This window comes from Equus caballus, chromosome 27 (genome assembly GCF_041296265.1).
Source record: "Equus caballus isolate H_3958 breed thoroughbred chromosome 27, TB-T2T, whole genome shotgun sequence".
NCBI lineage: Eukaryota > Metazoa > Chordata > Mammalia > Perissodactyla > Equidae > Equus > Equus caballus.
The window spans coordinates 32,642,812-32,658,360 of record NC_091710.1 but is presented as its reverse complement, the minus strand read 5'-3'; the positions used below and the strand labels follow the sequence as shown (position 1 = coordinate 32,658,360).

General features: G+C 35.1%; 1 protein-coding gene across 1 annotated transcript in view; it reads left to right on the top strand.

Annotated features, from left to right (window-relative positions):
* Nucleotides 1-15,549, top strand: part of TNKS (tankyrase) — a 202,047-nt gene that overhangs the window by 156,752 nt on the left and 29,746 nt on the right. Inside the window, exons 13-17 of the mRNA XM_001495978.7 lie at nucleotides 1,816-1,895; nucleotides 5,364-5,509; nucleotides 7,458-7,623; nucleotides 9,083-9,302; nucleotides 9,592-9,701. Coding sequence (XP_001496028.3) covers nucleotides 1,816-1,895; nucleotides 5,364-5,509; nucleotides 7,458-7,623; nucleotides 9,083-9,302; nucleotides 9,592-9,701 — 722 coding nt within the window. The remainder of the gene's footprint in view (nucleotides 1-1,815; nucleotides 1,896-5,363; nucleotides 5,510-7,457; nucleotides 7,624-9,082; nucleotides 9,303-9,591; nucleotides 9,702-15,549) is intronic.

Below are 15,549 nucleotides of genomic sequence, written 5' to 3'. Positions count from 1 at the left end.
GAAGCATTCTTGTATTTGCATAAAAATTTTTGCTTGGTTATAAAATTATACCCCTTGCAAGTTAGTCTACACCAAAAAAGATGTGCCAATTTCAGACAGTTCTTAAAATTAAGAAATTCAGCCATGTTAAGTATCCCTCAGATGCTAGAATCTGAAAATATCTAAAGTTCTAACTCTATATACAAAAACAATTGTCATTTAATTTTGTTGAAATGATAACTAAGACTATTACTTATAGATATCCAAAGGATGTCCCGGTGAGTTTTACCAACTGCCAGAATGACTATCATAGAGACAGAATGTACACACAGACTTTCTCACCTATAATGCCGCAATGTCATGTGCAATTAGAATGGAGGCAAATGAGACATGAGAGAACAGAATAAGGGCAGCTGAAGAAAGAACTATGATTTGCAATACACACTGACCCCAATATTATAAAATAGCCTGGAAGTCAATTCAGCAAATACTTTCTGCATGTTCTCTATGTGAAAAGATGAACAGGGCCTGGTTCCTTTTCTCAACAATTCCACAAACTAATGAATGTAATAAGCTCCTTTTTAAAGAAAAATAATTGTTGACATTTCAGAAATGTGTACTTCATTATATGAGATAACTCTTTTTTCCCTCCATTTAATCTTAGCATTTTATCTGCTAAGTGTTATTGTGACTAAATAAGTACAGTATGTTCCATTGAAGAGTTTTCATGACTTAATTTGTAAAAGCCACTCTCCTGAATGAAGCACTTTGGATAGAAAGAGCCAAAATGTTTCTTTTGAAATCTAAAACTCGTTTATAGCATCACTTGATCTTCCCCTTTGGTATCTCTGATTATAAGATAATGCAATCGTAAATCCGAAAGAGAATTTAAGGGCAGCCAACACTCACTTTATAGGTACAAAAGCTAAACTAAGTGATATGTCCGTAGTCACAGTTAGTGGAGCCCAGTATAAATCCAGGTCCCCTGGACTCGGGTCCCTTGGTGTTATGTGAGTGTGCACACATGTGCAGTATAAAAGCCATATTTAATGTCCATGGACAAACTTTGAGTGATAGATTATGCACTGTTTTCCTTAAAAACCCTTTTATTTGGGCCAATATGTAATGAATTTTTGCTTTGTTTATATTGGATTAATCAAAATACCTCATTTGTTAGTCTCATACTTCTAGATGTTGACGGCTTGATTTAATTATATTCTATTTAGCATTTGTATCACATCTCCCAATTATATAGACATTTTAAATTACATTTCCCTGAAGCCATTCAATAAATGTGAGTTAAACAAATTTCTGTATTTAATAGGCCTGTTTTGTACACTGATTATATTTTGTAAGATCACTGATTTCAGGAGTAGTATTTCTGTTTCATAGTGAGGAAATGGAGACCAAAAAGAAAGGCTAAACGTTAAGTACTGAAAGATGAGTGGCTTCCCTAGGTTTGCATAATAAAATCTATGGCAAGGCTTTGCAACAGCACTTTGCAAGGCCAGTGTATCATAAAGGTGTTCTTGATCTCATGGTTCTGTGTTTCTTCATTTCCCTTTGCCAAGTTTTGACCAGAAAATTAGAAGGATAGAGTAGTAGGGATGGAGAAAGATTTGTATGTCTTTGGATTTATTTAAATTTGGCTTAGGATGAGATGGATATAGATTGAAGTAAGAGACTACTTATTTCTTATCTGAAAAAGATTTGGAAAAAACCTTATATTAGATCTCAGAAATTTCTGACCCCTTGATCTCACTCTTTCCATTCACCAAATAATTTTCCCTCCTTAACTATTCCTTAGAAACTAACGGTACTCTTTCTTTTATGCAGAAAGTACACCTATACGCACTTCTGATGTTGACTATCGACTCTTAGAGGCATCGAAAGCTGGAGACTTAGAAACTGTGAAGGTAGGTTAGTGCTTTCAGCGTCCTGGGTAGCACTGTTGAAGCTTTGCTAACCAATTCATTTTAAGCTTGTAAGTGAAACTACTCAAATCCAAACAATAAAAGGGATGAGCAGAGTAGATCCACAAATGAGAGATCTTTAACCACGAAGAGTTTCCTAGCACTTGCTTTATATCCATTAAACCACTGTTTTGTCACTTATCTTCTCGTTACATGAAAGCTCTTTTATTTCCACTTACATTAATTAAGGTGTTATTTTTGTCCACATTCATAAATTTTTAAGCTGGTTCAAGCCCAGGTAATAGTGCAATAAAGTTTGAAAAAGTATTTCTTGAACTTTCTCACATTTGCTCCGGGAAAGCATCCTTATCATTCTTCAACCATTTGGGATTATTTATATGCAGAAGATGGATTTTCTTTTCTCCTTAATTCTGCTTGCCAAGAAAATTGTATCAACCTTTGTATGTGTTATAGAAACAATGGTTATAGATTTAAACTTTTTCAAATGTAAAATTATATTCTAGGGTCTGGCCCAGTGGCATAGTGGTTACGTTCATGCGCTCTGCTTTGGCAGCCTGGGGTTCACAGCTTCAGATCCTGAGCGTGGACCTACACGCCACTCATCAAGCCATGCTGTGGCAGCATCCCACATACAAAATAGAGAAAGATTGGGACAGATGTTAGCTCAGGGTGAATCTTCCTAAAGTGAAAAAAAAAGAGGAAGATTGGCAACAGATGTTAGCTTGTGGCCAATCTTCCTCACCAAAAAAAAAAAATATATATATATATATTCCAATATGGAATATGCTTTTTAAAAACACACACATTTCCCATCTATAATCATTCATGCAGGGATGAAGATAGCAGAAAGGGGTATGTTTTTTGTTTTCGTTTGAGGGTGGTCTTGTGATTTTGTTTATATTTCTTGTTTTTTAAAGGAAGACTAATTGCAAAATTGGTATTGACAGTCATACAGCGTTATTTTTTACAAACTAAACTTTGTCGCTTCTTATTAAGTGAACTTTATTTTTGTGATTTTTAGCACTTTTATCACTCTTGATGTATACTGGTTGAAAATGACAGTGAAAACTTTCTAAGTTCTGTTGCCCAGAAATTTTATTGTTGTTTCAATATGTGGCCACTTCCAACTTCTCTTCCATCTTACAACATCATCTAAATTATTTAAAGAAAAATAGTAAATTTCAGTTCCAGTAGCCACCGGGGAGAAATTCTCTTCAATCAAAAGTTATATATTTTTTCTTAAAAATACTTTTATCACTTGAAATGTATCCTAATAAAAGAAAATCTTTAAGTATAAAAGTGATTAGGACTCCTTTTCTGTATCATAGCATTATAACTCAGCTATGTGCCCATCATAATTAAATTAATAGTTTATTTTTTTAATGTATAGTTTTTACATACTACACATTAGTTCCACTTGTTTTGTGTATAATAGGCAAATATGCTACAGCTTTTAGGTTTCCTAAACAATCCATTCACAGTACAAGCCAAATCTATTTTTGTGAATGGAATGAAAGTGGCAGAAGAAAACAAAGCACAAATTAAGTGAGAAGCCTGGTAAATTTCTTTTGCTATAGGCTTTAGAAAGTATTAGAAATTAAGGATTAGGAAAAAAGGCCGTTTGCTGAGTAAAGTATTTGAAATTATGAAAAGCAGGTACAAGGGATGTAAAATTGCTTTGGCATTCAAAAAGAAAGTGAAATAGAATAGAGAGTAAAGAATTTCCAAACATTTAATAAACAGAGTGGGCTTTTATTTTTGTAACCTGGCAAAATGAGTTGTGTTTCCTTCCCTGCCTCTTTTTGCCAGTATTCTCTGCAAAAAAAAAAAAAAAGTTACTGTAGAATACAAGGAGCAGAAGAAAAAGCAGCAGCAGCAGGAAGCAGCTTCAGCCATGTGAGGCACCACAGAAGGTGTTTACTGCCAATTTTTTTAGTTTATCTATTATTCATTTTTATTTAATTTTATTTTTTGATTCTATAATTAATGGGTTAAATGGCCACAGACTCGCTTTTGCTTAAAGGATAGGATGTTTGACCTGGCCAGATTACAACAGATCTTCAGATTTTAGAGTTTGGTGCTTTTCCACATAGAGTTGATAAGATTGTAGGCTCTCTCTTACTGCCCAGACTCCTTTCTGTCACGTATGAATTGTAACGCCTGAAAAGTCCTGTTTTTACCCTACAGTGTGAAAGCCCCAACTCAGTGTATCAGTAGAAACAGATGTCTTATAGGTTCTTGGTTTTTGTATAGTAATAGCTCATTACAGTGATGGAGCAGGAGCAAGACTGTCAAATACCTGGAAAGCCCTGCCTTCATGCCTTGTAGCCTAGAAAATGTCACCGTTTTCTCTGCTTTTTGACGTTTCTTCTTTTTATTACCTTTCTCCTCATCACTTCCCTGAATTGAGGTAATTAAGAAAGTAAGTAATGATGTAGCAAAGAGATCAAGAGACTAAAAATGAAGGAAACAGGGTGTGAGTCTTTATTTGGTCCCTTGCCAACTGTATGAAAAACGATGTCACTTAACCTCTCTGAGCCTTGGTTTATTTATCTGTAAAATGGAGATAATGTTCAACTTCACAGAGAATTATTCTCTCACTGAAAGAATCTGAAATCCTTTGAAATTGTAAATTATTGTGTAAATGTTGTCACTGTGATTCATCTATCAGTCTGATGATGCAATGCAGCCTGTCCATCCTTACTTTGCTTCCTACTGCTTTGTAAGTAGATGGAATGGAGCCTGTGCTGAAATGACAGCATTCAAAAGGAGGAAAGGAGACAGAGAAGAGATTTGGAGGGCGCAGCTGAAGGACATGGAAGTAAAGGCCAAAAACTGGAAAATGATTAGAATAAGTTTGATTCATAGAGTTAGGCAAACATCCCCCGAAGACCAAGTAAAGCATTGTTGACTTCATGGCTTTGCTTAGTGAATCAAAGGGCCAAGTGGGTAGTGCAAAGGGCCAAGTGGGTAGAATTAATATGATTTTTCCTCCTTTGCTTGCCAAAGGAGGAGACAAGAACTTTGGGTAATTCTGCAGTCAACCAGAGTTGGTCTTATTTGAGCACAGAATGGCTAAGTGCGTGTTGATACAAGCAGACACGTGACAGGTAGTCTTAGGGAGGACAGCCTTATAAAGATGGAAAAGGAAGGCATCATTTGCCTTGGGAATGCTTGCTTTATTATGAGTTTTTCTTTTTCATTAGGATTTTGGCTAGGAAACATTGAGAAAGATTAAATTGCTCTGTAAACAGTAAGAATATTTGTAGACACTGTAAGGCCAAGCATAGTGCTGATTTTTAAAACATCGCTCATTTTATCTAATCTTTACAAGTAAATATTCATTAGAAAATTACAATTTATCCAAGATGCCTGCAGTATTTTGGAGCAACATCTATGAATAAATATTAATGTTCTTTTTGTGTTTGTCTGTGTGTGTGTGCCATAAAGCAACTTTGCAGCCCTCAGAATGTGAATTGCAGAGACCTCGAGGGCCGGCATTCTACGCCCTTACACTTTGCAGCAGGCTATAATCGCGTGTCTGTCGTGGAGTACCTGCTCCACCATGGGGCCGATGTCCATGCCAAAGACAAAGGGTATGTGCTGGAATTTGGCTGCGATTCAGTCACTTAAGACTTAAAATTTTTTAAGTCTTAGATTTTCTTCCTATTAAAAAAGTAATGCAAGTTTTTTTAAAGTTTAAAGTGTAAATTAAAACATTATAGTAATGTACAGTATAGAAAGTTAAAATTCCCTATCACTCTACCTCCTAGAGATGATAACAGTAAAATATTACTGTAATCCTCCAGATTTTTTAAATGCATGTACCAGTGTATGGGCTGTGGTGGTGGTTTTTAATGTAGGCGGTGATACATACGGTCTACTTTGCAATATGCTTTTTCATCCAGTAGTATATCTTGAATGTCTTTCCATATCAGTATGTAATGGTTCATTTTGTCCTTTTATTGCTTGTATATAGTATTTTATTGCATTATATGAATGTGTCTATATAGTTTGTAATTTATTATTCATCCTTTTTTTTCTATTAAGAATGTATAATCTCATCCGAAAAGAATCCATCCATCCCAGTCAATCAGTATTAATAGAAACATAATTTTATTTTTACTAATTCAGATATTGTGTATTTTTATATTAGTTTATTAATTTATCTAGACAGATTTTAAAGCAGCCATGGAAGCTATTTAGAAATACAAGAAGGAAGTTTTAACTAAAATGAGCTTGCATATTCTGAGTTAATTTCATATCATCGGAAACTATAAATAAGCAAGCACCTTTCTATGCAATTACGTACGAGAGTGCTGTGGAATTAAACTGTACAACTTAGACTTCAGTTAACCATCATGGGTTTATCTTGTAAAAGGGACACATCAGACATGAATAATCAATAATAATATCACTAGCACTTTCAAAACACTGTAGTGCATTGGAGAGCAACCAACATTTGTTTCTGCTGCCCATTTTAGCACTTATTATTTTTGCTCTCAAAACGTTAAAAAAAAAAAAAAAAGCACTGATTTCTCTAAATAAAAATACACTTGATACCTTGTTTTTGCCATGTCTGAAGTGTAACTTTAAACTTATCCTTTTGGCGAAGCCTTTTTTGTGAGGATGTTTTTGTCCTTTTTGAATGCCAGCTGCCCTCTAATCAGGACTTAGAATCATCTCGGAACAGTTTGCTCAAAAGTTGACCCAGCCAGATTTTCTCATCTGATAGAGTTTATGGTTGACATCATTATTTTTCTCACTGAAATTTCTGTATCTCTTGGATTGTGAGTTTTCATTGCTTGACACCTAAATATTTAAACCCATGCACATAAACCACTTCTGAATTGTTAGGAGAAAAAAATGAAAACCAAAACAAAAGATAGAACTTGCTTAAATGAAAAAGTTAAATTGCACTCTATGTTTTATAAGTAAGCCTACAGCTTTCATTAGGAAAACCCAAATGGAAGAAAATCTGAGCGATAGTAAGATCAGATTATTGATTAGTTATTTCTGAAATCACTTTGTGCTCTTGTTCTTTATATTGCCAGGATGAAACCTAAATTAAAAGTATGGTAATGATGGGGCCAGCCTGGTGGCATAGCGGTTAAGTTTGCACGCTCTGCTTCTGCGGCCTGGGGTTCACCAGTTCGGATCCTGGGCCATGGACCTGTGCACTGCTTATCAAGCCATGCTGTGGCAGGCGTCCCACATATAAAGTGGAGGAAGATGGGCACAGATGTTAGCTCAGGGCCAATCTTCCTCAGTAAAAAGAGGAGGATTGGTGGCGGATGTTAGCTCAGGGCTAATCTTCCTCAAAAATAAATAAATAAATAAAAGTGTTGTGATGGAACCTTTTTCTGTGGATACGTCTGTATGTATTTTAAGTATAAAGATTGCTATAAGATTTGTATCTATCACCAAGAAACTAGGGAAACTCGTTATATTGAAAGGGACATTTTTAAAATTATGAATCCTTATAATGATCATTTTAACTCAAATATTTGTTATATATCTTTAAAATAATTTTCTTCTGTTTAGTGGCTTGGTACCCCTTCATAATGCTTGTTCATACGGACACTATGAGGTGGCTGAGCTTTTAGTAAGGCACGGGGCTTCTGTCAATGTGGCGGACTTGTGGAAATTTACCCCTCTACATGAAGCAGCAGCTAAAGGAAAATATGAAATCTGCAAGCTCCTTTTAAAAGTATGTAATTTTAAAAATTATGAAATATGAAGTATATTTATTCGTTGGTTAGTATGTGAAATTACGTCAAAGTAAATTATTTTCTTAAGTGCGGTAAGTGCTGTAGAGACTGCTTCCATTTTGATTTTAGGGGATGTTTCAGTGTGATCTCATGATACGTGAGAAGCTTTGAGTAGTGTCTGAAGTGCCTTTCTGGACTGATTTGATTAAGTTCAGTTCATCACAGTTCATCAAGGTAGGTTGTGCAGAGAGTTGAATTAGTTTGCATTGCTTATCTAATATAGCATTGATATCAGAAAGCATTTGTACAAGGAAAAGCAAGTTTTTTGATCAAGTTTGATTTTTTTCCTTACTGGCTATTTTATTACTGTTAACAAACTCATGCCTCATTATGAAACATTATTTAAATGCATATATCTTATAAGAATGTTATTTTAATATCAGATTTTTATTAAAATATAAAATAATCTCTAAACAAAGTTATTCATATAAATTTGGGGGATATACATGAAATAGTAGAAACTAGTAGTTATATGAAACTAAGTTAATATTTTTGTGTTCTTTTTAAATTAAAGTATGTGAAAAATGACCAGACATGTATTTATATAGTTTTCTCTCTTTTTTGTAACTAGAGAAAAACTGATCCTGGTTAAATATAAATAAAATTATTCTCTCACCACTTTTATGGTACCAAATATGTTCTTATGAGTCTTGAGAATAATACTGTATTTGATACTTGTTCTTATTATCACTGGTTGTTAAGAAATAACTTCCAGGTCACCATGAATTCATTGTCTAGCTTGGTTTATTGCAGATTTCTCCACTGGGCCAATAGTCTATGTCAGGCTCATAATAAAGATTCTTGACTTTTATTTACTTTATTTCATAGGTATAGGTGATTAAGCTTTAAAAATCAAATTAATTGTTAATACGTTTGTATGTAATTTCATGCTAGGTGTTACGACTTACAAGACTTACTAACCTTTCTTCTTACTGATTGCATTTAGAGTTAAGTGCTTTTTCCACCTGTGTGTCTTCCTCTTCCACACTTCTTTTTCATGATATACACTGAATATCTTTATGTAATTGAAAGCTGGTCAAATTAACATTCAGGCCATTCTTAAAAGGAAAAGACGTTCCCAAGACCACTTGGAGTTTGAGAAATTATATGATATGAGAAGTAAAAGGCACTCAGCACCTTCCCCAATTCACTGTCACTGCTGATCCTGAGGCTTGGGGTTTTGGTTGAGAAGTGGTTAGGAGCTGATTCAATATATTGCTAAGTAGGAAATTTGGAAAATAAAATAGAATTTTGCTCTGTTTTTCAAAATGCATATAGAATAGATAGCTTTCCTTGGATGAGTGAAGGTGAAGTTAAAAACAAATAAACCTTAAGAAAGATGCCACAAAAATGCAAACCCCATTTGGTTTTTTTGGTGTTTTTTTTTCTTTTTTGTAGCATGGAGCAGATCCAACTAAAAAGAACAGAGATGGAAATACACCTTTAGATTTGGTGAAAGAAGGAGACACAGATATTCAGGACTTGCTGAGAGGAGATGCTGCCTTGTTGGACGCTGCCAAGAAAGGCTGCCTGGCCAGAGTGCAGAAGCTCTGTACCCCAGAGAATATCAACTGCAGAGACACCCAGGGCAGAAACTCAACCCCTCTGCACCTGGCAGGTAGGGATCTCCAGCACTTCAAGTCTCGCTGTCCTTTCTTGGACACCTAATACAGCTTACCAGAAGGTGAAAGAAATGCTGAGCATGGAGGGAACTAGTCAGTAAAATGGTTTTGATGGACGTAATTTTATATAGTGTCTTATTGTAAAAGCTGTTAATTATATGATAATAGTATTCGCTTTTAAAGTGAAAAGTCTTAAAATTGTAACATTTTTCAGTTATTTTTATTTATATACATATATATTTTTTTCTTGTAAGCTGACATGTTTGCCTTGTTTCACTCTAATAGCAGGCTACAACAACCTGGAAGTAGCTGAATATCTTCTAGAGCATGGAGCCGATGTTAATGCCCAAGATAAAGGTGGTTTAATTCCTCTTCACAATGCAGCATCTTATGGGGTGAGCATGCTAGAGTTCAAGTGGAGGAAACTTCCCTGAGATTTACTACTTTATTAAATGTATACTGTACACGAAGTAAGCAGATATCTAACCAATAGCATAATGTAGCGCAATTTTAATCTTACTATTCAGAATGTTTTTTAGCCTATCTTTTGGCCAAGGACCATGCTTTTTATAGCTTTTTGGTCTCTTCACATTATCTAGCACAATAATAGGTGTTTAATGACTGCTCAGTTAATATTTATTGATACAGATAATAAATCTTAACTCTACCTCAAGTAGATTTTAGAAACTGTAAAAGCCAGTAGGCCTCTTTATAGGCATGGAAATTATAGTTGCTTTTATGTTTATCATTAGCATCTTGAAAATTTTCAGGTAAATGGTTGAGCTATTTGTAAATATGGTTTCTTAGAGTTTGAAAGACTAGTGAAAACCCCAGAGTGAAAGTCCCGAGTCATTCCTTCAAAGCACTATAACCATACTCATCAGCTGGGAGAGGAAGAGGGATGTCTTGCAGCCTTGATGACCTTTGTTGGAACTGACTGCCTGGCAGTCACCAATGCCCACTTCAGACCTGACGAATCACACAGGAATAGATAAATTCTCCTGTGCTTGTCTGTTCATCTACTTAATCCCTATTTGACTGTAACAATCCACAGATTCCAGATTGTACCTACCAGGGGTTCTCACAGTTGGAATCACTTGATGAGGACAGTTTCTGGATTTGCAAAAGCCTAGCAAACTACAAGTAAAAACTAATCGTTGTGATTTCCCTATGCTCTTACTCTCTACTCCCTTGCCCTTCATAATGAGAACGTCCTCTTCCTCTCATGCCCCCTCTGCAAAGACCAGTATTTCAGGGAGATGAGAAATCTGAGTGGGAATACTTTAAGGAAAGCAAACAATCCAGTTTTGAGTTGGACAAACAGAAAAGAAAATTATACTTCCAAGAGTGATATAAATTAATTGAAAGTTTTCTGATTTAATAAATATTTTGTTAGTACTAAAATCCTCTTGAAACTGTAGTAAAACTACCTTTCCGAAGATGATTAATCTTTTATTAAAATTGTTAGAATTTTCTTTTAACCTTCCTTCCTGTAAGATTCTCATGTTCACTGTACAGATATTTGTGCTGAAGACCAGGCGTGGTAAATATTTACCGCTACCACACTACATATACATTTATGTATAATCCTTTTACCTTTGAGTTTTAACTATAAATATATATCATTTGGACATTAATGTTTACCACTTCTTAGCGTGATCCTTCTCCCCACTAATCCATTTGCTAAGCTTCAGTTAAGAGTTTATAAAGCTGATGGAATCAGTAGAACTTAAATCAAAGTCTTTTAACTTCTTTATAAGCCTACTAATGAGTAAGGGTCGGTGTGGGCAGTAGCATTATAATTCTTGACCTGATCTAGTAAAACTTAGACTATCAACTCTGTAGACTCTGTGGATCATGTCTTTCAGTATATCCCATACATTGTGGGTGTGGAAAAGTTCTGTCCCATCAGTCTTCCTTTCACAGTCCTCACAGTTGTCACAGAGGGTGAAGAAAGTAAAAATTTATATGAGTATTTTACCTTTTAATTTCCATTCTTCTGATGGGAAAGGTGTTGAGATGTTACTTATTATACATGTGTGTCATTTGGTGACCAGTGTGCGAGAAATAAAATGTATAGTGGTTCTCTTTTGTGGCTAATAGAATTGTAGTGTGCAGGTTGGCCTTGTCTTGTCTCATGTTCCCTTGAAGCTCTCTGGCTGTTAGCTGCAGGGAGGTGCAATGCAGTCAGTCTGCTGACCTCTGGAGGCCCATGGTTCCATTTTTATAAACTTGTTTCAGCATTGTCCACCACTCCTGCTCTCCTCTGCAACTCCAAGTGAGAAAAATAATGAACATTTTTTGTTTCATTCTCTTTTTATGTTATCCTCTTTGTTACTTCATCCCTACTAACCTCTTTGTGAATGAAGGTAACTTACCAAGGTGGAAATGAACAGATGATTCTCCAGGCTGTGTAGAGGACATTTGGTAGAGGTTTTGATCAACCTGGTTCATCCCATCCTTCTACTAAGGAATGCTTATGAGCTAGATAATGGGTTTGTAGCAGGTATTTTTACCTCATGATGTGGGTGGATTTTTTGAGACACTCTAAACGTCCTTCATGTGTTAAACTTGTAAATTCAAAAATCAAATATCTGTGAGTTTTGGATTATGTACTGTTATTCACTAAAACCTTTACTTTCATGGTTTCTTGACCTTTTTTGGTTGCCATGTCTTTGCCACGTGCAACGTGTACTCTTTCCATTAACATCTCTCATGACACACAGTGATTCTCTGTTGGCACTAGGTAAGGTCATCCTCCCCACTGAGAATCTCTGCTCTACAAAATAATTTTATCTAATGCAATCTGTATACCATATAATCTATTGTCAGTAATCGTATCAAATTAGTATTTATCTCAGTCTCAGTAATCTTGAAATAAGGACAAATGTTAACACCATATAAAAATTTTAAAAGCTACTTTCTCTTCCTTTAGCTAAAGGGTAGGTATAATTATATTTTTATTATTTCTGATATATAAATCTATTGTATCTTTCCAAAGTCCTTTTTTGTTTACGTTACACATAAGCCTTGGTTAGACATTTAAATGAAATTGTAGGGCTCTGGTCCACATTTCTCTGTTAGGATGGCAAAACACTGGTTATATAGTCTTCATCCCACTGATGCTTGAACTGGCCTGGCAGCAGGGTGTATATGATGCACTGCCCTGAAATAATAGTTTTGAGAAGATTTCTGTGGTACTTCATATGGGGTAGAGGCTTCTATATAAAAACAAAGCTATTTGTAGAGTAGTTTGAAGTATAATGTTACCCAATGATCTCTACTTAAATAGCTTCTCTCTAATATCATAAGAAGTTTAAATAAAAGTTGCAGCCTTCATGAGAGTTTATATTAATGGTAATGGGCCTTATCCTGTAGTGTTTTTATATTATAATGCCTTATGTTAACTAGTCTTTAATATACTTTTACACAAGACAGTTCATTTTTCTGCCAGTCGGTAAATTTGATGCATTGATATTTATTTACCACAAAGCATGTAACTTTCTATTATAAGAGTAAGTGATTTGCTGAGTTTTCTCTCTCAACTTTTTCATTTTTTGGTGCTTTCTCTAAAAAGTATAATATTGGAGGGATTTCATGACATCATTGTAATAAAGCCTCTGTAGAATTAAATAAAATGGTTCTAACCAGAGCCTCAGCACATTTCTCTTCTTCCTGCTTCCCACCTTTCTTAAATTAAATGAGGGCCCTCACAGTCTTTTTGTGTAGTGTTTGTCATTTAAAGCATTCTGTGCTGCTGCTGGATTCCGAAGGCGTATTAAACTGACTCTTTCTTCTGGAAACATTCCAACAGAGTTCCGCTCCTTTTCTAGACCTTCCAGTTCAATATTTCACTGTTATATAGAACTGAGCTGTAGCTTATTTATTGCATTTATCAGCCTTAAAATGTCAGTTACTATTTCTGCCCCAGTGGTGTAGCGATTTAAAACACCTGAGAATTGTATTTTCAGTCTAGTTGGGTAGTAGTGCACTTCTTCCTGTTTATTGCTCTTTCAGATGTTCGTCAGCAGATTTAACAAGTATGTAATTGGTTTCTCTGAGCATAAACTATAATTACAATTCAATATAAAGAAAGTTTAATAACACATACCATATATGCAATTCATTTACACACACACGTAATTTTCCTTGGACTATCTAATTTTGGAAGCCTTTGCAAATTAGTCTACCAAATTACATTATTCTGCCAGTACACATAAGAGTAGAACAAAATTAGTCATCAGCAACACAGTTTACTAGCCTATAGCCTTACTGGAGAAAAGCTGGAAATTATGCCATGCTTTTGAGTTAACTGAACAAAAACAGCTATCCTTTTCAACGTATGTCTTTTGAATAAGGGAGGTAAATTACTGAATTTTGTTTGGTTTTGTTTTAAGTGATTTTGATAGTACCACAGATGGTACCTATTTCTGCCTTTTGTGTTACGATCAATTTTATAATGATGGTATATCATTCATAATCCCAAAAAGATCACAAAAAATAGTCTGTTCTCAGAAGCCCTAGTCTCATTATACTTTTTTTTGGTATTTGTATTGTCAGAACAAATGTGGAAGCTTTCTTAGAAGTTGTCTGATTTGTATTTTTCTAATAAATTTTCTTCTCTTTGTTCTCTGAAATTACTTTTCCTAAAATTGATAAATATTTGTATTATATTTAAAAAAAACCTTTAATACTACCTCAGAAAAAGTGCCTGTTCTTTTTGAAACGAGTGTCGTCAAGAAAGGAAGGACTGTCTTAAGGAAGCTGTGAAGAAACATGCCCTAAATTCCATCATGGGATGTTTCTGTCTGTGTTTTCCCCATCTCTTCCCGTTTTGTGAAAGTCAGCTTCAGATAACTCAGTTTATTGCAGTTGAGCAACAGAGTAAGTTAGAAATCTACTCTCAACAGAGAATGTGCTTCTGAGTTAATTATCAAAAGTGATCAAATTATACCAGGAAATGTGTGCATAAGGAGTATAATACCAGTCGCACAAAATTATAGAATATTGGAGTTGAAATGGATTTCAGAAATACTTCAGTGAAAACCAAACTAGCATCCCTAAAAATGTTTATAAAAATAAAGTTATTTTTAATATTCTCAAAAGCCTAATCATTGAATGCATATTATCTTTGCATAATCAACTGTCTTCAGCTTATTTTATAAGGACTCTTGGGAAGAAGCTGAACCCTTTTGTTATATAGAACGTATTATTTGAGAGAAAGTGCTCTCCTTGAAGCTTTCTCCTACACTGTCTTGCACAGTCCTGCCCTTTATCATTCTTCTTCAGTTCTTACTGCCCCTTTGTCCTCCTCTGAGGACTCTTCTTCCAGGCTCCTTTCCCAAAAGATTGTTGTTCTGAAGGCTTTTTCCCTGTTGTAATTATCTTTCTGTGTTCCTTTTCTTAGTGAGCTCATTGATCAAGTAGCTACGACTATCAACTCAGTGTTGCATTTTGTAATCCCCTAGGGTCTCTACCCCAGGGCCAGCACTTAGTAGGTATTCAGCAGATGTTTGTTTGGTGGGTGAGTGGGTGAGGAGAGTAGGTGAACAAGTAAGTGATGCCCTCTTAGCTGTGCTGCAGCCTTTTGTGTCAAACCATTTGCAGAACATCTGTCCTTTGATACTTTACCTCAAAAGCTACATACCCCGAATACCCCAAGTGAAACTTACCTTTCTTATGGTTTCATTCCGACTTAAACTTTTGCTACTCAATTACTGTTAATGGTTTTACCTTTGTTTTTTAATCTTCTAGACCACATTTTTAAAAAAAGGTAGTCATCTTTGATTTTTCTTTCTCTTTTTTCCTCTGTAGTTAATTTATCTTTCTAAAACTTTGTATTTTTCTTTTCCTTCAAAATTTCTCATGTTTAGCCCTTCTTTTCCATTCTTCTCTAACCATCACAGTTCAGGATCTCGTCACCTCACGTCTGGGTTATTAGTTAATGTGTCTGCTGCTGACATTTCCTCCACCCCCTATGTCATTTTGGACATGACTAATTTTTGTAAAATATTGTTTTGTTAGGTTATATTACTTTCCCAAAGGCTGAAGAAAGAACACTGAGAATCTTTGAGATATGTGTTTCAATCACTAGATCAGATTGCAGTGGGTTAGAAGAGACGTGGGCAGATAAGAGAAGCAGTGGGTATAGGAAGCTTGTTTGAAAAGTTTGGCAGACAGATTAGAGCATTAGTAGGAGACTCGGAGTCAGGTAATTGTTCCATTTTATGTGTTTGTTTTCAA